Source organism: Onychomys torridus, chromosome 1 (assembly GCF_903995425.1).
Source record: "Onychomys torridus chromosome 1, mOncTor1.1, whole genome shotgun sequence".
Taxonomy (NCBI): domain Eukaryota; kingdom Metazoa; phylum Chordata; class Mammalia; order Rodentia; family Cricetidae; genus Onychomys; species Onychomys torridus.
The window spans coordinates 157642024-157667901 of record NC_050443.1 but is presented as its reverse complement, the minus strand read 5'-3'; the positions used below and the strand labels follow the sequence as shown (position 1 = coordinate 157667901).

Below are 25878 nucleotides of genomic sequence, written 5' to 3'. Positions count from 1 at the left end.
AGAGTGTAACTACACCCAGAAACACAGAGCCAACAAATAATCTCATACCAGCAAGATGCAAACAAGGGGAGCGCGCGCGCGCGCGCGCGCGCACACACACACACACACACACACACACACACACACACACACACTACCACCATCACCACCAACAAGATAACAAGAGTTAACAATCATTGGTCATTTGTGTCTCTCCATATCCATGAAATCAACTTCAGATAATCTTGTAGTTACAGCAACTGGATATGCTATGGCATCTGTGCCTAAGCCAGATGCCATCAGGGCTGAGGACAAGGAGATGCCCCATTGTTGCTGGAAGAAAGATAGCACAATGTGCCTGACCCAAGTCATGCTTAAAAGAGAAAGGGAAAATGTAGTGGATAGCCATCCCAGCATGGGCCTGGAAGTTCCAACCCCCATTGAGGCTTCGGTAATGGTCACGCCCACAAGGCAGGGCGGAGAAGAAAACGGAAAACGAAGGATCAAGAGGAGTTCGCTCACATGGTTCCAGGACCCTGGATGCTGGAGAGAGACCAAGCAGAGTTCACCAGAGAACACCACCGGACTGCTCTATACCTTTGCCAGACCCTGCAACCTACCCCTTCATTGTAAGTTACCCCACAAAATAAACCTCCCTTTTAACTACGTAGAGTGGCCTAAATAATTTCACCATTAGGAAAACCATGGCAAACTCAGTTTGTCCATACAATGTTAGCGGCAGGACCAGTGTCACCAGAAGGCACAGGGAGGTGAATGGAGAGACTGTGGACAAGAGATTTTTCTTAGACCATCACAACTTAGACCTTTTATGGAGTTCAATCATTTACCAACAACACAAATAGTTATTATTGAGAACAATCACAGCAAAGCATGTTTCTTTAGCGGGAAACCACATCACAAACCTGTTTATCCTTTTATATGAAGTCTGTGAGAAGGTAGTTTGTCTACCTTTTTCAAACAAGAGACCTGGTAGCTTTATCTATCTAATGAACTACCAAGGTGGTTGTAGCATTAAGGGAGTCAGGGAACGGAGCTTATTGTCTGCTGCTGCCTATCTGAAAAACTACAGTTAAACTAGCCACCAATGTGATCAGAGATTTAAGAAGGACCAACGGAAATGACACAGATTAATTCACAATCCTTTACTTTGACAATTATCCCAGGCTCTTATGCTCTTCAAGGCAGGTGCACTTGTGTGCAGGTGTACCAAGACAACAGTCTTGTCTGCAAGGCCCAGAAGATGAGAGGATTTTCTTTGGAAGAAGGGAAGAACTGACCTTAATTTGTCTAGGCAAAGTGGGGCAGTCAACTCTCCAGTATCCTGTTTGTCCACAATTTGGGCTGAGCCCTGGCAGTGGGGGTATTGGGGCAGTCTTATTCAGTAGTTAGCATTATTACAGTCAAGGTGGAGTCATCCATTGCTGTGTCTATTGTCTTTGTGGAGACCTTTGGGGTCACTGTTGGATCTAGGAGTCTCTGTCTGTCATAAACATTTAAATATCTTAAATATTCAGCAAATCTCTGACAGTTTGAGGACCATTATCTATTACATATGGTCCAAACATCTCAAAGTTTAATCATCTTTAAGAGCTTATAATACAAATAACAAGTTTGATTTGACACTTTTTGTGTCAAGATAAAACTTAAAAACAAAGTGTACATGCCATTGGGAACTTTTTTGGTCCTTACTTAGTGTAGCAATATAGAATAAAACACTTCCCTGTTTGACTAAGTTTACCAAAATAGCAAAGCTTACCAGTGTTAGCAAAAACAAGGAGTTTAGACATACATCTTTAAATCAGTCTCTCTTAGCTTGAATAGACCTTAAGTAAGGACATTCTCTAAACCAGGGGTTCCAAGTTGTTTTGTTTTGTTTTTGTTATTGTTTTGTTTTTGTTTTTGCCAGACTGCTTGGGTATCATAAGACAGGAGTATCTCAGTCTCTTGTGTTTATCTGTGGTTCTGAGTTATAGCCTTTTATTTATCTATTTATCAGGATTATATATTAGCAAAGACATTATAATAAAATATCTTATAAAATTTAAAATATTTCATAGCTTTATATATTTAAACATTTAAAAGCTGTTTCTTATATATATATTTCTTTTATCTAAACTTTCTATAAAACTCTAAAATTCCCCTTTAAAGAAGTTTAAGATCTCTTAACTGTGTGTTCCAGTAATATTAAAAATGAAATTACATTTTCATTTTAGAATGAAGACAAACATAATTTATGGAAGGCAAAACCATGTTTTAACAGTGTAAACAATCCAGTGTCTCTAAAATCAATACCAAGTGGATTACTCTTATATTACTTACAAAGTTTGGCTGCCTATAAGACATGTTCTTGTATAGGAGCAAAATGAGATGCAGCTTTGATAACCTGGTAAACAAGTATTGTTTTAAATTCTATTTTTGTAAGCCTGTTTTTTAAGTCAGGACAGGAATCATACAAAAATCTCATCCCAATTTAAAAGTGTCCCTGGAGATCTGTTGTCTCCTTGATTGGCCCACACCTTGTGGCTTCCTGCAGCCAAAGTGGGAGTGAGACCATGATATTCCACCTTCTCCAACCCTCCGCAAAATGGTAACAGTCCATGTAGCTGCCCTTAGTTAAAATGGTTGCAAAATACATGATGTTTTGCAGTATTACTCCACCATAGAGTTGAATTTTAAATTAATCTTGTTACAGATATTTCAGATTTTTAACCATACCCAATAACTTATAAGCCAATAATCCCTTAGCTGTTCAGTTTTTATTCTTTCTTCCTAGCAGTTTTTAATCTCAGACATAGATACTTTGAAAGCATACCTGGATCTGAAAAAGGCTGAGACATAACCCAATTCCAGAGCCAGCTTTTAAATAAAGTAGAATAGCATAAAACAACTTTAATATTATTTGCATCCAAATGACATATGAATTCCTGTTATTACATTAGATTCAGTAGCCAGAAGTAAAACCCAGAGGTAAATTCTGAGCCCAGGTAGCTAGTTGCAACAATAACAGTTGAACAATTACCAAGACACATGGAACATAGTAAACTTACACATTCAAGACCAGTAAGAAACAAATGTATAGTGGACATATACTTTCACATATTGAACTGAGTCTGACACTCTTCTGTGCTGGTCCCTGTTTGCAACAAAACTTATAGGCATAGATCCATTAATGTGTATGAAATAAACAAAACTTTCTCTACTTCCTCTAGGGTTGGAATTTCAGGAGAGGAGTAACTTGTGAGCCATTGAATTTAATTATTTTGTGAGCACAAAGGTGTTGCAGCAGGACTGCCTGCAGGCTTCCCTACTGGATAAAGATATCCATTGGTCCCAAATATTGTATTCTACAAATCCTATGCTCCAAAAGCTCCATCATACCCAGTGTTGTTGTTGTTTTTTTTTTTTTTTTTTTTAGGGATAGATCTTGGAGGAAGAAAGGGACATGCACCTGGGCAGCTCTCAGAGGGGATAGGGGAGAACAGGGATCTTCCATGATCATGTATGAGAAGTCACAGGGGAGCACTCAGGGGGAGTAAGCCAGTGTGTGGAGGTGGACCAGGGTGTTATAGTGATTAGGGAGGGCAGAAAAGGCAGGAGAGGGGAGGAAGGAGGATATAGGGGACAGGTTGACCATTAGGTGCAGCTGAGGGTGGTAGTGAAGGAGGGGCAGTAGGAGGAGCAAGAAGAGAGAGTTGGGTAATGGAGAGAAGCTGACCCTTGACCTTTGTTATCAAGGAGAGGGAAGAAGGGGTCCATAAAGGGAAGAAGGCTGGCCACTAGGTGGAGTAAGTGTCAGTGAAGAAGGCAAAGGGGTAAGTGAGACTCTGGAGTAGGAGTCAGAGTGTAATAGTGACTAGGGAGACTCAGTCAGGGAGCTCCTAGCTGAAAAGGCATCTAGAGGTGCCCTAACCCTAGCCAATGAGATTTGGGACTTCAAGCACTGGCTACAAAGGGAGGGGAGGGAGAACAGACCCAAAAGACCTGGATATAAGGAGCTCAGACCATTTGTCAGTGTGCCTGCAGACATTTTCAAGATCAGAGGATGTTGAAATCAAGAGTGCCCTCTGCTGGCCATTTAGAGTGGGTGTGCTTTGGTCGTAAAGTCTTATCCCCAATTTGGAAAAATTTCATAGCAGGCACCCCAGAAGCAACTGAGGATCAGGTTTAGACTGATGTTGGCCATTCCCGAGCCTGTGCTGGAGACTGACGACTAGAGGGAGGCATACTCCACGGTAGGCTGTGGTTAAGCAGTGGAGGTTCAGTGGCCTGGGGAGGAACATCTCCCATCTGAGGCTCTTCTAAACAGAGACCATCTCTGATCCAGATGGTACTTACCCTGGCTAAGCTGCAACTCTTGGCATAGAATTCCAAGGTCTTGAACCAGAAGAGGGATCTGGTACCTCTAAGGTAGATGCTAGGAAAAGGACGACTGACCCCAAATTATAAGTCAATTATGTCAGGGAGACGGAGAGTGGAGGGAAGTGGTCCCCAAGTTGCCTGAGACCTGAGCTCTCCAGGCTGGGGTCACAACTTCTTTTTTTGGCACCAGATGATAGGTTTCTGCCAATTCAAAAGGCTAGATCAGACCATATTAGAAACAGATAAATGCAGATATGTTTGGTGTCCTTCTGGGCAGGTACTCCAATTTCAAAGAATGGGGCCAGAGAATTCACAGCTTTTAGGTGAGAGGTGATGACATGTCAGCTGGAAGTCATAGTTCAGAAGTATAGTGAAGAGCTAATGGCCAGGCAGGCCCCGGGGTCGACTGGCAATGTCAGAAAGGAGGATTTCATTGGCTGCCAGGAATATGGACCTGTGTTTTGGGTGTCATTCCTTTGTTCAGAGTTTTTTAGTCTGGGAAGTAGGGCCTACAGGGTTTCCAACTTGTGGAGGTGCAAGCAGGGGTACCAACAGAACAGGGCATGGGATCTATCTCATGGTTAAACCTCAAGTTAAACCAAATATTGGTTGGCCTCTCCTACAAATCTGCACCGCCATTGTCCCAGCACATCTGGCAAGCAGGGCCAATTGCAGGTCGAAGGTTTTGAGGCTGAGTTGAGGTCTAGTTTTCTCTTTCTGTAGTCTGCAGAGTACCTTTTCACACCAAAGAAACTAGAATGTAAGGGTGAAGGCTCCATGCCCACACCACCTCTGCCTCTCTACATTCAGTGAGCTGTGTGCACGTTTTCCTTAGCAATGGGGCCCTGCTCTCAGTTTTCAGAAGGGGACCTTCTGTCCTAGCATCAGCCTGGGTTGTTTAAAGAACTCCACAGAATCCCCTCAGGCAACCGCTCAACCAAATGCAGCCCAGTCCCACCACTGGGAAGCCTTGCCTGGTTATCAATGAAGACCAGGTTCAGGCTGTGTATCCTCCATTACTAGGAGTCCTCAGTAGGGTCACACTCATAGATTCCAGGAAGTTTCCCCTTCATTAGGTTCCCCCGACTCCCAGTTCCAGCTGTCGCTCCCTATATCCTCTCCCTCCATCACTTTCCCTCCCCATATAAGCCTTCTTCTCATCCCCAACTGTTAACAGCTGAGTAATTTTACATTATGTAAATGTACCACAATTTCTTTATCCTTTCTTCAAGTGAGGGAAATCTAAATTGCTTTCAGTGTCTGGCTATTATGGAAAAAAGCTGGTATGAACATAGTTGAGCAAAAGTCTTTGAGGTATGATGGAGAATTCTGTGAATATATGCCAAAGTCTGGTATAGCTGCATCTTGAGGTAGATTGATGCCCAATTTTCTGAGAAACCACCATACTGATTTCCATACTGGATGAATAAGTTTCCACTCCCACCAGCAATGGAGGAGTGTTCCCCTCACTCCACATTCTCATCAGCATGAGCTGTCACTTGTGTTATTGATATCAGACATTTTAACAGGTATAAGATGGAATCTAGACGTAGCTTTGATTTGAAATTCACTGATAGCTAAGGATGCTGATCATATCTTTAATTTTTCTCAACCATTTCAGATTCATCTCTTGAGACTTCTCTGTTTAGATCTGTTCTCTATTTTTAAAATTGGATTATTTGGCTTTTGATTCTTGAGTTCTTGACATAATTTGGATATTAGACCTCTATTAGATGTGGTGTTGGTGTAAATTTCTTCCCACCCTGTAGGCTGTCATTTTGCCCTATTGACAGTGTCCTTTGCCTTACAGAAACTTTTCATTTTCATGAGGACCCATTTTTTAATTGTTGATCTTAGTGCCTGCACTATAGGTTAGGTGTTATGTTCAGGAAGTTGTCTCCTGTGCCAATGTGTTCACAAATTTCTCTTCTATCAGATTCAATATATATGAATTTATGTCAAGGTCTTTGATACAATTGGACTTGAGTTTTGTGTAGGGTGACAGATACAGATCTAGTTGCATTCTTCTCCATGATGACATGCAGTTTTAACAGGACCATTTGTTGAAGATGCTTTCTTTATTTCCATTTTATATTTCTAGCTTCTTTATCAAAATCAGATATCCATAGGTAGGTAGATTTATGTCTGTGTCTTTAGTCTGATTCTACTAATCAATGTGTTAGTTTTTAATACCAATCCCATGTGTTTTTTATTACTATAGCTCTGTAGTACAGCTTGAAAAAAGTGATTGTGATACCTCCAGCAGTTCTTTAATTGTTCAGGATTGCTATCCTGGTTTTTTTTTATATGCAGTAGAGAATTGTCCTCACAACATATGTATGAAGTAGGGTTGGAATTTTGATGGGATTACATTAAAACTCCAATATAATCTATAAACTGCTTTTTGTAGGATGGCAATTTTTATTATTTTAATCTTAGTGATCCATGAACATGGCAGATATTTCCATCTTCTGATATCTTCTTCAATTTCTTACTTCAAAAACTTAAAGTTTGTATCATATAAGTCTTTCAGTTGCTTGGTTAGAGTTACTTCAAGATATTTTGTATTATTTGAGGTTATTGTAAAGGGTATTGTATATATATATAGCTGGAATGCGAAAGAAAGGCTTAATTCAGGATATCCAAAAGAAATACAAGCCTAGGTAGGGACTTTGTCCAACAGAGCCAATACAGTGGAGGCTGGAGGAAGTGCCCGCCCCTCTACAAGCTCAGTTTTTAAAGGCAAAAACCACAAGGCTACATCAGTTAAGGGTGCTATTAAGGATATAATTCTGATTGGCTCATTTCTAGAGACTTTCTAGAAATCATCACTTAATCTAACTTCTAAGGGGTGGTTGCGGGTCACCATTTCTCATTGGCTGCCTCAGGTGGGGACATTTCTGTGGCTAGTTAGCCTGGAAACCAGGATTGGAACATTCCTTGGTTAAACAGTTATCACCAAATGAATACCTTGTGACTCTGTACTTTGCACTTTATAATTTCTGGACTCTGGATTGACTGGTTTCAGTAACTCAAAGCCTGTTCCAGTAACTCAAGGCCTATACCTAAAACAGAGAAAGCTTAGGCCTTCTTTCTAAGGTGTAAGCATTTTGCTCTCATTTTGGTCTCACACTTCCCCCTTTTCATGTGCCTAATAAAACCCACTCATGGGTTTTGGGCAGTAAGCTCATAAGTATCCCTCTCTAATAATGGCCATGTATAGCTGACCTTCTTGTCTCCATGTTTCCTTTTGACCCAGCATTTCAGCCTTTTCTGAACAGGGAACATGGGATGACTTAGTCTCTTCTGGAACTGCTTTGAGCTGGCATGGGGTGCCGTTGTCAGGGCCCCCAAAAGGATGAAAGGCTGGTCAAAGGCTGGTCAATGGGGCATCTGTCAGAAGCATGTGGCTATCTGACCCCATAGAGACAGGGAATGATCACACTGGCTGGGTTGGTCCACATCAGATTTTAGCAAGTCTGGAGCTCATAGTCATCTGGAGCAGTACAGTCAGCAACTGAAGCTTAGAGGTGTCTGCCATCCAAATGGAAATTTGTTGAGACAAACCAACTAGGGACAGAAGTTAAAATTTATTAACTTATTTGGAACACTTGGGCTTAGTAATTGGGAAACACACGAGTGCCAACACCAGGAGAGAGGAAAAATACCATCCTTAGGAATAAGCTACACTTATCTGGAATCCTTCCAAACTCTGTGAAGTGGATCCAAGTTTTAGGACTCTTTTAACCCTCTGGGGCCTACACAAACTATCTTACAAAATGACATAAAAGTTTTAGATACATTAGTATTACCAATCTGTACTGAAATCCATATCGTAGACAAAGCAGGTAATGGATATCTGTAAAACAGCACAAGTGGACTCATACCTTTGAGTCTCAACAAGAACTACAGATTTGGGTTAAAAGCTTGTGCATTTTCTTCTGTCCAGAGAGCAAGGTATGAATTGAACAGAGATTTTTGGTGTGATGAGAAGCACTTCTAGGTTTATATTTAGATATATTTAGATTACAACTAAAATAAATCTAAAATGCTGAGCTTGCGACTGAACAGTAAGTAGTCATTGCTCTACTAGCTTATCAGAACTCTATTAAATGTTAGGCTCTGGCTCAGCCATTAAAGGCTAGGCTCACAACCAAAAATATAAATGTTGGGCTCTAAACTGTTATATTATAGAACAGGAGAGCAACTGATTCTTTTTTATCTTAAATTATTTTCTGAGATCTTCAAAGCTTAGAAGATTTTATATACTCAGATATTTCTTAAACTCATATCTGAACCTTTATAACTAATGTAAACTTTTATATCTTAGAACATTTTCTTAAAAATGAGCTAACAAGCTGGCTATAGCCTTGTAAAAGGATCTGGTTGTCTGTTGCTGTCAAGATGACAAAGTTATAGCTTGTCTAGCCATTGGTACTATCAGAGATCTGAAAGGATCAATTATGTCTGAGTTGAGACCTAGCAGCTTACAATCCTATAAATGACAGGGACCAATCCATACCCAGGTCTCCATAGCATTGGTGGCACCAGTCAGAACAGCAGCAATCCTCTTCTGACATCAGGCCCATAAGGCAGAGTTTTTTCCCTGTAGAACAGGGACATGGAAGACTGACCTTGTCCAGGCAAAAGGGTGCAATCAATTCCAGTGTCCTGCTGCTTGTCCACAGTCTGTGCCAGGTCCTGGTGGCAGGTGTTGCATTGGGACATCTTGCCCTGTGGTCAGTGTTGTTGTAATCCAGGCAGAGTCATTGCCTTCTTACGTAATCTTCTTTGGAGACCTTGGGTCACTGCTAGGATCTGGAAGTCTGTCTGATATAATAAGCTTTTAGATCAACATTTAAATGCCATATTCTGCAGATCTCTGAATTATGAGGGCTGTCCAGGTACATATGAATAGACAAACTTTGTTCTCTAGTTACTTGTTTCAAGCTCAACCCTGAAAACCTATGCAAAGGACTGAGTAAACTTATCTGTATAATACTACATCGGTACTTACACTGACTACAATTTTAAAAACTTCATTATTTATGACTGACTATTTACTTATGTTCTCTAACAATCTACAATAAATAGCCTTAAAAACAATGATTTTAAATGGAAGCTCTTCTAGCATCCAATACAGGTTTTTAAATAAACCAAAACGAATCATCAATATAAAACATGTATTTTTATCCAGTTTATCCAAATAGCTTAAGCTTAACAAACTTAGCACATACAAGGAGGCTAGACAACATTCCTAAGCCTGAATGTACCTTGGGTAAGGAGAAACATTCTCCAAGTCACTGGTTTTTAACTTTCTCAATGCTATTTCATAACTGCAGTTTTGCCATTGTTGATTTTTGCCATTCTCAATGCAAACATCTGACATACAGGTGGTCCTAGGCCCACCCTGTAAAAAGATTTTTTAACTCCCAAAGTGTGAAGACCCATGGAATCAGAAGCTATTTTAAGCACTTTCTTGGGCCATTGTCTTGCTGCATCACAAGAAATGAACAGCCCAGTATCTGGTTAGTATTTGGTGATTATTTATGGCTGTGACCCTAATTTCTAGCCCCATTTTATAAGCTGAATATATTTTTACAACTGTTCTTAAAAGATTAAGATCTCTATAGCTACATTTTTTTTTGTTTGGGCATTGTTTTTATTATTATATTTGTGTTTTAATTTTACACATCAGCCATGAGTTCCCCTGTCCTCCCCCTCCCACTCCTGCGCCCACCTTCCCCCCATGACCTCCTCTCTATTCCCATCTCCTCCAGGGCCAAGACTCCCCTGGGGATTCATTTAAACCTGTTGGATTCAGTACAGGCAGGTCCAGTCCCCTCCTTCCAGGCTGAGCAAAGTGTCCCTGTGTAAGCCCAAGGTTCCAAACAGCCATCCACATTTGCAGATATATTTCCTTCGCTCATCTTTATATGTCACGCTTACTAATTAGAGTTGTAAAATCTCCTGAAATGTTAAAATTATAAATCCTTTATCACATATATTGTATGTATTTGCTCACACTTATGAGTTTTCTTTTCACTTATGTGTTTTTGTTATGTATACAAGATCCATTTTGATGTAAACTCATTTGGATAATTTTGGTGGTTTTCCATGTGCTTCATTCATTACCATAGCCATCATCAAGAAGGTCTCTTCTGAGATATTACAGTTCCAATTCTTGTTTTTAAGCCTTTGATATTCCTTGTTAGTGTAAAATGTAGGTTAATTGTTTAAAATAGTTTCTTTTCTAGCAATCATTTTTTCCAAATAATATTTATTAAACAGATTATCTCATATTCTTTGGATCCCAGCTGAATATCATATGGCCATATACACCTGTGTTTATTATACACAAGAGACTGAAGTCACAGGCAAAGGCCCTTAGTTAGGCAACAGTCAGCAGGCACACAATGACACACACAGGCTGCTATAGGTAGGTACAGCCATACACACACACACACACACACACACACACACACACACACACACACCTGCATGCAGGCTGCACAGAGGTCAGATAACTGTAGAAAGTGAAAGCCAAGGCTCCAGGCTCTGACCTCAATGACATATTTATGTTGAATCACACAAAAAACAGCATTTTGATAGGAATCATTATAAAACAGATTACATTACCATTTACTTTTGGATTCTCCTGGTATCTGATGTCAGACATTCTTTGTTGACTCCTTTGGATGTCCAGCTCAAACCACTACCTGTGATGGGACACCTCCTGCAACCTTGAGGCATGGGGAAGGGCTTGGACTTGCCTCTACTGGATGTGTCTCCCCATGAGAGGCCTTGCCTTCTTGTAGGTGGGAGTGGGGAGTGGGTTGGGAGATGGAGGCTGCGAGTGGGGGAGGAGGTAAGAGGAGGATCTTGATTGGTGTGTAAAATGAATGAAAAAAGTTTCTTAATAAAAAATAAAAAAAGGGGCTGGAGAGATGGCTCAGAGGTTAAGAGGACCGATGGTTCTTCCAGTGGTCCTGAGTTCAATTCCCAGCACCCACATGGTGGCTCACAACCATCTGTAATGAGATCTGGAACCATCTTCTGTGTACACAATAAATAAATAAATCTTTTTAAAAAAAAGAAAAAAGAAAAAGGAAAAAGAAAAAAAGAGGGGTTGGGGATTTAGCCCAGTGGTAGGGTGCTTGCCTAGCAAGCACCAGGCCCTGGGTTCAGTCCTCAGCTCTGGAAAATAAAATAAAATTTTAAAAAAAATTTTAAAAGAAAAAGATTAATAAAAAAAGATTAAGCTCTCTCAAATGTCTTCTGTAATATCAACAATAAAGTATTTTTTAAATAAGGAGTAAACATGGCATCACCACTATCTGTATAAAGTAAAACCAAGCTCCAAAGTGCAAACAATCCCAAAGTTTAATATCTGGAATCATTCAATAATCCTTTTGGTTCTTTTACTTAGAGGCTTGGATGATTTCTTTGACCCTACACTTTGCAGTACATACATAGCCTGCCTGCTCCATTTCATTATGGCTGGTGCTTCCAATGATCATCACCTGGCACTGGCATTTCCAAAACTGCTAAGCTCCACCATTGTAACTACACTCTCTTTGGAACTCCAGTCCTACTATACATTTGCAAACCTCAGCTGTTCCCTATGATCATTTCATTTCTTGAAAACCATTATAATTTTATTACATGGGTCAACCTTAAATTACAAAGTATAGCTGCCAGAGTAAGATATATTCCTATGTATAAAAGCTTTGAGGTGCAGCTTTAATATTTATTAAATACCTTATTTATTAAACATTTGTTGCCATCTATTAAAATTTTCTAGAACCTTGTTGTTGAACACTTGGTAAAGACATAAGTACTTAGTTGTTAATCTGAGTAGATATTTATAACCTTAAGAAAAATGGCTACCAGTGAAGTGACTGGCCATGAGGTCACCAGCCAAGATGAAGGGAAGCCATGTGGTTACTGTTTAAAGCATTACTTGTACACAAATGAACGTTTGGATATATAAAAGTTACATACACACATATACAGTTAAAGCTAGCTTACATTTACATACATAGTAAATATTTTGAATATATTAACCCTAGTTATTTTAGACAAAAATAATGTAGTTGAAGAATAATATAATGCAATAAGCTCATGGAATGGAGATATTTCCAAAACTCTCAGAAAAAAATGTCACGACATGATATATAGATGAACGTTGTCTTTGCAGACAATGTATGGAAACAGAAAAGATGCTCAAGCTAGCCAAACTTCCTATAGTGTCTATAGAGTGAACTAAATCTTAAAATATTAGCTGTGGATGGTGAAAGATTTGCAGATGAATTATGAAGTGTAGGTTGTGGTGTGAGAACAGAATGATTAGTGCCAAGGATGAAAAGAGCGTAAATTCAAGTGAAATGGCATGGACATGGAAATAAGATGGATGTCTGTCAGGTACCTATGGGAATAAATGCTTCTGTCATGGCTCCACTTATTGAAAGCACTTATGTTCATTGGACATTGTTAGCACTCATCATAATAAGGTGGGTTTTGTTTTGTTTTGTTTTGTTTTGTTTTGTTTTGTTTTGTTTTGTTTTGTTTTGTGAGCTCTCCATTCTGCTTCACTGAACCCTTTTTGTAGCTGAGTCCTGGAGTTACTATCCTTATTCAAGCAGTATACATCCCTCATGAAAGTCAGGGGCCTTCCATCTTTACCACTTTTACAGCTGAGATCTTCATCTTCCTGACTAGCCCTCAAATAACATTCTGTCTGCCTTTTCTCCTCCTTTTTAGGTGTGTTTTGAATGAAACATTTAACAAAGGAAATAGGGAGATGGCTCAGAGGTTAAGAGCACCTTCTGCACTTCCAGAGGTCCTGAGTACAATTCCCAGCCACCACATGGAGGCTCACAAGAATCTGTAATGAGATCTGGCGCCCTCTTCTGTATACATAATAAATAAATAAATCTTAAAAAAAATAAAGGAAATGAGCATCATTCTTTTGTTTATGTCTCTTTGGAAAAATGGTACACTGAATAATGGCTCACTGCCTGAGGAGTCTCATGAAAGATCTTTTTTCAGACAAGAAAACTGGGTGTGGGTGGTGAAGATGGGTCTGGGGCTCTACATGTCTCTTGAACACATGTCAGTTTCTTCTCCTGCTGCAGTCTCCAGGGTTTGTCTAGTAAAACTCCTCTCTTAAATGATTTTATTCACTGTAATAATTATGCGGACAAATAATTTGTTAGCTAACACAGTCAAACCATTCTTAGAAAAAGCACAACCTAAAGATAGTGTTTACTTTTGAAAACTTGGTCTTCTCAACAGGTGACCTGTTTGCTGCTGGGACAGAGACAACAAGCACAACACTGAGGTACTCTCTGCTGCTCCTGCTCAAGTACCCTGAAGTCACAGGTATGGATACAGGTGGGAAGCTAGTGAGTTTCAGAAAGGAATTGGAAGGTACACTAGGAGTCCTTGATTTTGTTTGTCTCATGGAATCTTCATAATTTAACATTTTGTGCCCCTACAATCTGCTACATTTATCAGGAGGACTGAAGTGAGATGTCTTAGCCCATAACAGAGGAGGATGCTTCATAGAAGTAAAGGTGAAAGGCAGGAGGAAAGGTCAATAAAGAATTGTTCTAGTGCCTGGATTTCATGAGAAGTGACTTTGTCCACTGAAACTTTTTAAAATGCAAATTAGTTTAAATTGGAAAAAGTCATATTGAATAGAAGATATATTCTTGAGAACATTTTTCCTTATTCTGACAATTCTATGGTTGGAATAGAAACTCTCCTTACAGAAAAAGAAATAACAATTCTAGAATTTAGGGAGACATATGCCTGAAAATTATTCCAAAAGCATAGATCCACTGAAAAGACATTCCTATGTGGGCAGAATTTATAAAGGAATTTGATTTATTATTTTAGAAATAAGTTTCCATAAAACACTATTTAACATATGATGGATTGTTGGGAAAGTGTTCTAATTTTATCTTAAATTAAAAATATTCTATGTATATGAAAGTTTTGCCTGTATTTATGTGTGTGTACCATGCGCATGCCTGATGCCCACAGAGATCAGAAGAGGGCATCAGATACCTAGAACTGAAATTTACAGGTGGTTATAAGCCACTATATGAATGATGGGAATTGAACCCAGGTCCTCCAGAAATCTAGAGACCCCAGGTCCTACAGGAATCCAGAGAACTCAAGGGCAAGGATGAGACTGTCAGATATGCTGCTTAGCATCACACCTAGAAAATATCCAGTTCAGAATAGACCAACGGATGGTGAAGGTGTGAGGAGAGAACCAAGAACAAAAGGGAAATAAGTGGTTGATAGTCTGAGACTTCTCCATAATTGGACAAGTGTTGGAAAGACTTTGAAACATCTACCTGAATATTTCAAAATAATTCCAGTAGAAGGAAAACACGTAAACTGATAAAGAGAAATAGAGTTAAGTCCAAGACTGCATCAACATTGACAATAGCCATTGCTTTTTCACTAGGACACAGATGTAATAGAGTCACAAAGGTTTGAGCAATGTTTAAAGCCAAAGAGGCCCTATGAGGATTGGACTGAGGGAAATATTTATATTTAATACATATTTAATACTTGCTGTCTCACCTAAAATTATAGTGTGGAATAAAAAAGCCAGTTTTTATTTTCCTATTTTATAATCCTGATGCACAATTAAAAATCACCAAGATTTCTGTTTGTAACTATTTATATTTTTATATATTTGTCCTAGGAAAAAAGTTCTGCTAATTGATAAAATAATAATATCAAGTCCAAGTTTGTTTAATAAATGTTTCTATGTTTCAAGGGAAAAAAAAGAACTTCAGTGCTGTGAAGAGGCTTGAATGTTTGCAAGTCAAGAACCAAATGACCTCAAGCCATCTCAGCTTCTTTTTTAGCAGTTTTTCCCAAATCTTTATATGACCTATCATCTTTGTGACTATTTGGTAATCTTTTTGAATATATAAATAGATTCCTAGCTTCTACTGACCAAAATGCTAAGAATGTCAGCAAGCATCTGAGGCCTGTTACCCCAGGCCCCAGGTGGAGCTCCAGGAGTCCAATTGTCGAGAAAGAGGAGGGACTGTAAGAGCAGATTTCTCCACATTTTATAATCACCTTACCTAATGCATCCATTGATACATTTGACAAAGGCTTCATTTATGGTTTTCTTTGAAATTGTTCCCATGTTGGAACGAGGTAATGGGGAAAACATTATTCAAGTTTTTTCAGCCATGGTCCTGTGTATTTGTCTCCAGAATAAATTTTTTCTTTTTATTTGAGTGAAAGCAATTTCTTAGCCATAGAAGAAGGAGTATTTCAGAAGAGAAAGAGGAGGAGGCATCAACATGGTAAAGAAAGGATGTTTATAATGTCACACTCATGCTATACTTGAATAAAAATGGCATTATGAAATCTATTCAATTGTATAATGAATATGCACTAGGAATTTTTCTATAAAAATACCAAAATGATATGATATCAATGAAAGAAGAGACAAGTCAACAAATAAAATGTAATGAAGGGTCACTAAAAAGTTTTCCCAAGAGTCAATTTATCTTGATTGAATTACTACAACTGGTTATACTCCATGCATCACCAACAGGTTTTTTATTTTCAAAAGTAAGGAAATGTAGACCAGTTGAACTCAGAAACCCATCTCTCTTTAAGTGTTCTTTGATTCTTATATTCTATAAAAGGAAAAGTTGGTCCAAAGCATCATGCTGACTTAGAAATATGCCAAATTAAGTATTACTTAATTGAAAAGATATCTGCCAAGACTGTTTTATTCAAATCTATTCATTGGTACTTTAGAGCAATATGATTGGGCAACAAATTATTGCTTGCTTCATTGCAAATATGAGGATAACCATGACTTTGCATTATGGAAATTTATCTTAGATCCTTTTGTAGCTATTTTTTTTTTGTAATCTTTGAGCAAGATTACAAAACTTGAGCAAACTTTTCTGACTTCTTGTTCAAACTGTGATGATGTAATTATTAACTAGATTCATGTTTACTGTGAATGTTAGTGATTATGATCAGGATAGCACCACAGTGCACAGTCAAGAAATTGTGATAGGCATCATGAAACTGAATGCTTTTTTTCAGAGGAGGGGGCAAAATGCAAGAAATGTGAATTAAATTAGAAATATCCCCAGAGGCTAAAGCATTTGAATACTTAGTACTCATTTGGTGGTTCTATTTGGGGAAGTTTAGGTCATATCAATTATTGTTACTGTCTCTAGAGACTATTGTGCTTATCCTCTTTACACCAGCACTAGTGAGACAAGGAGAATTCTAATACTTTTCTTTAAGAATCTATTATATAGCCAAGGGAGTAAATATACCCATTAGACAGTCTCTTTAATTTCTAAGTTATTCCAGCTATGAGCTGTGAGACACGGACAGTTCCTTCTCCTTCATTCCCTTTAAAAAGATCTTTCATGGATGAATTACATAACACTGAAAAAGAAACAACTTTCTTTGGCTAAGTGTCATATATATCTTCTGATTTAAGATGTGTGACTGAAAGGTTTGTTTTGTTATCCCAGATTTATAAACAGCCAAAGAGTGAAATAATGAGCTATAAGGCTTACATTGTTGAGCAAAATATGTTCAAATGTTTAATATAGCAAAGGAATATTTTAAATATACATGACCATGGTGGTGCACAAATATATTTCTAGGTATTGTGTCAATTTAGCAAAAGAATTGGCAGTTTGAGGTAAATCTAAGCTACATAGTAAGACTTTGTCAAAAAATAAATATATTTTATAGAATATACAAACTATCTGTAAGTCATAAATTCCTACTTTGCCACTAACTTGAGCATGTAAAGGTTGAATATTCTTCCATCTCAAAATTAACCTATTGCTTCTCAGGAATAGTTGAACATTATAAATATGTTTGTTTATTTTTATTGGCACTAGTTGTACACCTATCAGTACCATTAAACCAGAAATTCAAATGTGTATCCTGTAAAGGACAAGGATAAAGAGCATCTTATTTTTCTCTATCAAAAGGACAAAGTCTATGTGTGTGTGTGTGTGTGTGTGTGTGAGTGTGAGAGAGAGAGAGAGAGAGAGAGAGAGAGAGAGATTTTGAAGGTTATTTGATTTTAAAAAAAAGTTATCTGATAGATCAGTCAGTGACGTTTCAAATGAGGGACATGTTGATTCAGCAGGTAGAGTTATAAAAGCTCCATGCTGGCTGATGACAGCTGTGTCAGTGAGGAGGGTGTCCATGGATCCAGTCGTGGTCCTGGTGCTCAGTCTCTCCTGTCTGCTTCTCCTCTCACTCTGGAGACAGAGGTCTGAGAGAGGGAAGCTCCCTCCTGGTCCCACTCCTCTCCCGATTATTGGCAATTTCCTCCAGATAGATGCAAAGAACATCAGCCAATCTTTGACCAATGTAAGTATCCTTTGTGCTCCTCCAATACCTTGATAAAGATTATAAAATAAAAGCTACTTTAATGAAAATCTAATAGAAGAGGAAATACTGCTAAAAATAATCATAAAGTCAAAATTCTTGCAGAGTATTGTGCAACTCATGCATTTACAGCAGTATATTGTCAGGAATTCAGTAATGAACAGGTGAAAAGATATTTATTTCATTGTATTTTATGAAATAAGAAAAAATTCCTGCAAAATTTTTGAATATTTCCTATCTTAAAGTGAGACAGTTGAATAGCTTGAACTGTTTGGAAGGCACCCAGGCTGTGGGACAGGGACCTGTCCTTAGTGCATGAGCTGGTGTTTGGAACCTTGGGCTTACACAGAGACACATGCTCAGCCTGAAAGGAGGGGACATGACCTGCCAGTACTGAATCCACCAGGTTTAAATGAGTCCCCAGGGGTTTCTTGGTCCTGGAGGACATGGGAATGGAGGGGAGGGGCTCGGGGGAAGGGGGGGGTGGAGGCGGGAGCGGGGAGCACAGGGCAACCCATGGCTGATGTATAAAATTAAAACACATAATACTAAAAAAAAAAACAATTCCCAACTTTTCTGTTATTTTTGGTTGAAGGACAAAAGTGAGTAATATTGCATTCAATAAGTCAGGTAGAACTTTAGACATACATTTTTGCTGAGTAAACTATTTGATGCTGGACTCTAAAGCACTCATGCCTAATTTAACTAAATATCCATGGACATGGATTAACACAAGAAATGCAAGAAAGAAGCCAAGCTTTCAGCATATCTGGGGATATTTATATACAGTTTTAATTTTTGCAACAACTAACTCTTGGGCTAAGTATGTTGCCAAGCAAGGAACTGTTTTTCCAAGAAATATTGCATGCCTATGGTGCAGCTTCTGTGGAGCCCACTCTCTGTGTTTGTAGTAGCAGTTGCCAAATCTGGACACCTGAACAGAATCATTTATGATGACTTACAAGTTTACATTTCAAAAATAAGCAGGCCTAGCTATTTTGCTGTATTTCTACATCATTTCATCTATTCCATGGTCTACTTGTACATTTTTGTGAGTGCCAGACTATTTATATCACTATACCTCTAAATAATATAATTTTAGGTCAGGAGTTGTTATACCACCAACAGTGTTTTCACTCCTTAGGAGTGCCTGGACTATTCTTGATTCTTTGTGGTCCCATATGAAGTATTCTGTTGTTTTTCTAAACCAGTAAATATGGCATCAGAAGTTTGATGTATAGCATAAAATCTGTAAATACGTTAGTAAGGGTTTAGAAGTATGAGTGTTTTGTTTCTTGGCTTCTGCTGTTTCTCTGTTCTTCTTGTTGGAGTGACCTATGTTTGAGTAGAGTGTCTCCACACCTATAGGCTGGACTTCTGTATGTCAGAATGGACTGGTCTCTGTTTTTACAGGGTGTTTCTGCCTGAGTTGGGGGGCTGGGGCATAATGGGCAGGAAGGGAGGGATGATTGTGGGTTGGGTAGTCAGGCACTGAGAGAGGGAGGCAGTCATTAGGTAGATGAGTGGCCTACATGGAGTTCTGGTGGCTAGTATCTTGCTGAGTGTTCTGATGTGAAAATTTGACGTTATCTTTATGTAACAAATACCTACGCCCCAAATAATAATGAGATATAAATAGGCATCAGAAGCATTTGAAACTGAGTATTGCCTGAATAAAAATTATTAAAACAGGGTAAATGATAATATCAGTGTGAATGAGGTTGACTCCATGGGGATTAAAGTACTTTTTTGCTAATATTTACATTTTTCTTTCCTATTTTCAGTTCTCAAAAGTCTATGGCCCTGTGTTCACCCTGTACTTGGGCAGGAAGCCCACTGTGGTGTTGCATGGGTATGAAGCAGTGAAGGAAGCTCTGATTGATCATGGGGAGGAGTTTGCTGGAAGAGGAAATATCCCAATATTTGAAAAAATTAATAAAGGCCTTGGTAAGTAAGTGTGCACGTTCATGAGTGCTGCACAGTGCTTACAGTGGAAGTGAGACTGAAAGGAAGGACTGGACTTCCTCCTTACATACACTTTGGACCTCCCTATGGTTTCCACCCATCAGATCTCTCATCTGTTACCAGAATCTCTTTCTAGTGTTTTTACCATTTCTTTAGGCATTGCTTTTAGCAATGGAAGCAGATGGAAAGAGACAAGGCGCTTTACACTCATGACTCTGCGGAATTTGGGCATGGGTAAAAGGACCATTGAGGACCGTGTTCAAGAGGAAGCACAGTGTCTTGTAGAAGAACTGAGGAAAACCAATGGTAAGTGTAGGTTTATGAATTTATATCTTAGTCTAGGTATGTGTGTATGTCATGTTGATCATATCTTTTCTAAAATTTTTCTGTGTTTTTAAATCAGAAACAGTGAATTTCATGTTAATTTTCGCTGAGCTGCAGAACTATGGATTTCTACATATGTTTCTGCATAGTACTACAAGGTTTGAGCAAATTAACTGGGCAGTACAGGGATTCTTGTAGGCCAATGTTTACAGTCTTTGGTAACAAAAGATGTGATTTACGGCTTTCATTTCTTAGCTGAGTATAATAGAATTTTCATTAATTATTGTGGGAGCTATACCATGATATCAAAATTATATTGTTATTTGTTTAAAAACTTTTACTACATTGCGAATATTATACAATGTGTCTTGATCATGATCACCTACCAACACCTCTGAGATCCATACCACTTTCCTATCTACCCTACTTTGTGTTGTCTCTTTATTTAATAGCCAAGAAACCTGATTTGTGCTTGACACATTTGATTTTTTAAGAAATATTTTGTTAGTGCTTTCAGAATTTAGTACTTATTTAAAAATATGTTTGAATTGACACAATTACCTAATTCCTCCCTTTTTCTCCTTCTGTTCCATCCCAGATGCCCTGCCTTGACCCCTCTTCATGTCTTTCCCACTCTCAAGTTGGTAGGTTTTTTTCTTGGTGTGTGTGTGTGTGTGTGTGTGTGTGTGTGTGTGTGTGTGTGTGTGTGTGTATGCACATGCACACAGACATACACAGCATCTGGAGTACTCTTTGTTGTTGGATATCGTACATATGATTTCAGGGCTGACCACTCTGCACTTGGACAACCAATAAGAAAGATTAACCTTTGGCAAGGATAATTATTCTTACCCCAGGAGTCATTAGTTGTGTGTAGTTCCCTGTCTAGGGGAAGGATTCTGAAAATTTTCCATTTCCACATTAGCACATCTTTTCACTTTGCTATTTTTCCAATCTTGGTTTACATTCAATTGTAGGAGAGATTTTTTTATAGCAGACTTCTTGATATTCTGGTTCTTGTAATCTTTCTGCCTCCTCTTCTGTGATGTTTCTTGAGTCATAGATGCAGGAGTTGTGATGTATTTGTATCTCTTGAGGCTGGGGATTTCATAGGTGTCTGCATTATATTCAATGGTGACTTTCTAGGATGGACTCCATTTGCTGTAACAAGAAATCTCATTAATAAGGGGTGGTAGATACACATACCTATACATATAATGATATGACTCAGCATACACTAAACAATTATGCTGGTCAAGCAAACATGGTAGTAAATATTTTTATAAGGCCCATCACCTCACTGGCTCTACAAAGTTGTCTCACTTTTTATCATATTCATTCTCCCTTCTCCAATTCTTCCCACATCTACCCATCTTTTCTTCCTAACCATTTTTTTTGTAATTTTTCTACAAAGGCCAATGTGTGCTGTTGAAATATTCTTGTATATATGACTTTCTACCAATTCATGATTGATTTATCAGTGTCTATACTCTTAGAGAAAATGGACCCTTCCTCTTCCAAAAACAGGTGAATGCCAATAGCATCTATATTAGGGGTATAACATCATTCCCAACTTCCATCTCTGCGTTAGGATAAATTTTGTCTTTGGCTTGCCCTGATCTTTTTTTTTTTCAATTTTTTATTTTATTAAGAGATTTTCTATTCATTTTACATATCAACCTCCTCTCATCCTCCTCCCTCCTCTCATCCCCTAGCCTTATCCCCCCAAACCACCTCCTTTACCACCACTTCCAATCTCCCCTGGGGAGTCAGCCAAGCCTTGTACATTCAGTTGAGGCAGGTCCAAGTCCCTCCTCCCTGCACCAAAGCAGCACAAAATATCTCACCAAAGACAGTAGGATTCAAAAAGCTTGCTCATGCATTAGAGACAGGTCCTCTTCCCACTGCCAGGGGGCCTCCTAATTAGTTCAAGCTGAAAAACTGTCTCACTTATCAGGAGAACCTAGGCATGTACCATGGGGACTTCTCAGATATTGGTTCCACTAGTTTGGCTAGTTGTCTCTGTAATTTTTCAACTCATGGTCTCAATATCTCTTGTTCATAGAATCCCTCCTCTCTCACTATTATTGGACTCCTGGAGCTCCTCCTGAAACTCAACCTTGGATCTCTGCATCTGCTTCATCAGTCACTGTATGAGGGTTCTATCATGAGAGTTAGGGTATTCAGCAATCCAATCACCAGCATATCCAATCAATTCAGGCACCATCTCAACCATTGCCAGTAGTCTATGATGGAGGTATCTTTGTGGATTCCTGGGGACCTCCCTAGCACTCTGCTTTTCCATATTCCCATGGTGTCTTAATTTATTGGGGTATCTCTTTCCTTGTTCTCCTACAGTGTTCCTGATACAGCTCGAAACTCCCACTCCGGTAAGCTCCCTTTCCCCTGACCCTTGACTTCCTTTGCCCACCCTCACACCCAGTTTGCTCATGTAGATCTCATCCATTTCTCCATTGTTGGGCCATCCCTGTTTCTTTCCTAGGGTCCTTCTTTCTAGCCAGCCTCCCTGGAACTGTGGGTTGCAATCTGCTTATCCTTTTCTTTACATCTAGTATCCACTTATGAGTGAGTACAAACCATGTTTGTCTTTCTGAGATGGTTTAATTAACTCAGGATGATATTTTCTAGATCCATTTGCCTACAAACCTCATGATGTTCTTTTTCTATGCTGAGTAGGACTCCATTGTGTATATGTACCACATTTTATTTATCCATTCTTCAGTTGAAGGGCATCTAGGTTGTTTCCAGGTTCTGGATATTACAAATAATGCTGCTATGAACATAGTTAAGTATGTGTCTTTGTGGTATAAATGAGCATACCTTGGGTATATGCCCAAGAGTGGTATAGCTGGGTCATGAGGAAGACTGATTCCCAATTTTTAAGAAACCACCATACTGATTTCCAAAGTGACTGTACAAGATTGCATTCCCACCATCAGTGGAGGAGTGTTCCCCTTGCTCCACATCCTCTCTAATCAAACCTTTATCAATTTTGATGGTATCCACAGCTTATCTTCTCGTGCAGAAACAAAAGCAAAACCTTGTCCACAATGCAACATATATCCTGGTTTCCATTCAGAAGTCAGCAAATCCTTGAAGTATATAGGCAGATTTAATTCTGTAGTTTTTTCTATTATCCAATGACTCTCTGCAACTGTTGTTCCTTTCTCGGTAGAATTGAGAAAATTCAAAGTTAATAGAAAATTATGCAGTCTATTTCTGGGGGTTCTTGTTACCCCTTTCTGTTAATTTAGCATATCCTTTAGAGTTCTATTTGATCTTTCTATAACTGCTTGGCCTGTAGGATTATGTGGTATACCTGTAATATGCATTATATGGTAGGAAGCAAAAAACTGTTTCATTTTAACAGAGACATATGCTGGAGCATTGTCAGTTTTAATTTGTGCAGGTATACTCATGATGGCCATAACTTCTAGCAAATGAGTGATTACAGAATCAGATTTTTCAGAACTCAAAGCAGTTGCCCATCGAAATCCTAAATAAGTATCGATGGTATAGTGTACATATTTCAGTTTTCCAAATTCCACAAAGTGAAACACATCAATCTGTCAGATTTCATTCCTCTGAGTACCCTATGGGTTACATCCTGCTGGTAGTGGTGTCTGATTGTAGAAGGAACAAGTAGGACATTTCTTTACAATTTCCTTGGCTTGTTTCTAGGTTATGGAAAATTCCTTTTTTAAACCTTTACTATTAACATGACTTTTTTATGAAATTCTGAAGCCTCCAGCACATTTCCTATCAATAATTTATCAATCTCATCATTATCTTGTGCTAGAAGGACTGGCAGACTAGTATGGTACATATGTGAGTTATATATAAAGGATGACTACTTTCCCTGATTGTATCTTGTAATTGAACAAATAGTGAAGTTAATTCTGAAGCATCAAGGATAAATTCTGCAGTCTCAATATGTAATACCACTCTTTCAGCATACTGAGAGTCAGTAACTATGTTCAGAGTTTCTGAAAGATCCATTAATACCAACAGAATAGCATACAATTCCAATTTTTGAACTGAATTATAAGGACTTTGAACCACTTTACTTAAATGTTCTAATTTGTACCCTGCCCTTCCTTGTTTGTTGGCATCTGTATAAAACAATATGTACTCCAGATATGAGTTTTTCCCATACAATTTGAGGCAAGATCCAATCAGCTTTCTTTATAAGATCAATTCTATTGATTTTGGGATATTTGCTGTTAATCTCTCCCAAAAAATTACTGCAAGCTCTTTGCCAGGGTTCACTTTTTATCCATAATTTTTCAATGTCCTCCTTAGTTAAAGGTACAAAAATGTCTGCTGGGTCTATTCCTTCTAATTGACAAAGTCTCAATTTTCCTTTCAAAATTAAGTCAGATTTTTTCCACATAAGTTTTTAATTTTTTATTCAGTTTATTTTGTAAAAATATCCATTCCAATATAATATCTTCCCTCTGCCAATATCTGGCTTGCTTCTGAATTCAGGGCTATTCTCTTTACTGCTGAAGTCAGTCTTTGTAAGAAATCTGTGAAAGATTCTTTTGGGCCCTGTATAACCTTTGTAAATGACTCCATATTCTTTCCTGGTTCCTCAACTCTGTCCCATACATTCAAGGCTGCCATTCAACATAGAATGAGGGTTTGGATATCATATAAACATTGTGTTTGTACTGCAGCATATTGGCCTTCTCCAACAAGCTGATCCTATAAGACTTGTATACTTTTATCCCTACATTATTTTACTACGTTTTTAGCTTTCTCTTTGAACCACATTTGCCACTGGAGCTGTTGTCTGGGTTCCAGAACAGCATGAGCCAGCTCCCACCAGTCCTGTGGTATAATCCTATTCTAAGTTGACCAGGAGTTTAACATTTGCTTTACATATAAGGAATGCATGCCATAAGATATTATCGCCTCCTTAAACCTTTGTAAGTCCAACATTTCAACTGGAGTCCAAATATTTTGTATATTCTCTTGACCAAGTAGCTGCTGTATGGTTACCAGATAAATTAAGGGTGGTTGTGTGGAAACAAGCTTTCTTTCTGTAACCTTATAATCCAATTCTGAAACAACTTCACTGTTAATTTCTTCTGTCTGAATCTGAATTTCTCTATAATCCATTTTAACAGGTTTTTCTAAAACTTTTATCGTGGCACTTAAATTGACTATCTTTTTAAATAGTAAAATAAGGATAAGAAAAGTAATAATGTGCATAACTCCATCAACATTAATCTCATATAGTTGTTCCATTTTCTGTCTAAAATTTCAAACAAAGCCCAACTTTCTTCCAATGTACACATAAAACCCATTTTTTTAATGTGGAAAATTTTTTTCTCTTTTTAATAGTTTCCTTTAAAATATTTGATATAATTGACTTACCAAGTCTGCATAGAACTGTAGATATCCGAAGGAATTTCAAAACAGCTACCTAGCATCCAAATTTAGACAGACAGAGACAGAGAGAAAGCATAGCCACAAGTTCTGGCTAAAAGCTTGAAACCAACCATGTGTTACCACTTGAGCCAAGTTGAGCTTGCTCTGGCTTCCTTAAGCTCCAACCAAGTGCATTGGCATTTCAGCCAAAAGCAGCCTATGGGCAGTTGCCTGTAGCTACTGCAATTAGCAGTAGCTCCTGCAGGCCTGAGTTGTTATAGCACTGGCTTTTTAAGCAAGTAATTCCAGCTGCAGTAACTGCTTATAGCTAAGGTTGGTTGTGCTAATAAATGAATTTTTAATGAATTCTTGCCACATGGGAGCCAAATGTAGATGCAACTGTCTTAT

The 25878-nt window shown here is 38.4% G+C and overlaps 1 protein-coding gene across 3 annotated transcripts in view; it reads left to right on the top strand.

The window, feature by feature from the left end:
• The first annotated feature begins 13016 nt into the window (after positions 1–13016).
• LOC118587030 (cytochrome P450 2C26-like) overlaps positions 13017–25878 on the top strand; it is a 54820-nt gene continuing 41958 nt past the window's right edge. For 2 of the 3 annotated variants that reach the window (XM_036192607.1, XM_036192596.1), the window contains exons 1-3: positions 17599–17766; positions 19569–19731; positions 19906–20055. In XM_036192607.1, the coding sequence (XP_036048500.1) occupies positions 17599–17766; positions 19569–19731; positions 19906–20055 (481 nt within the window). Of the gene's footprint in view, positions 13051–17598; positions 17767–19568; positions 19732–19905; positions 20056–25878 lie in introns of those variants that run through there. The other variant, XM_036192588.1, reaches the window with a different exon arrangement.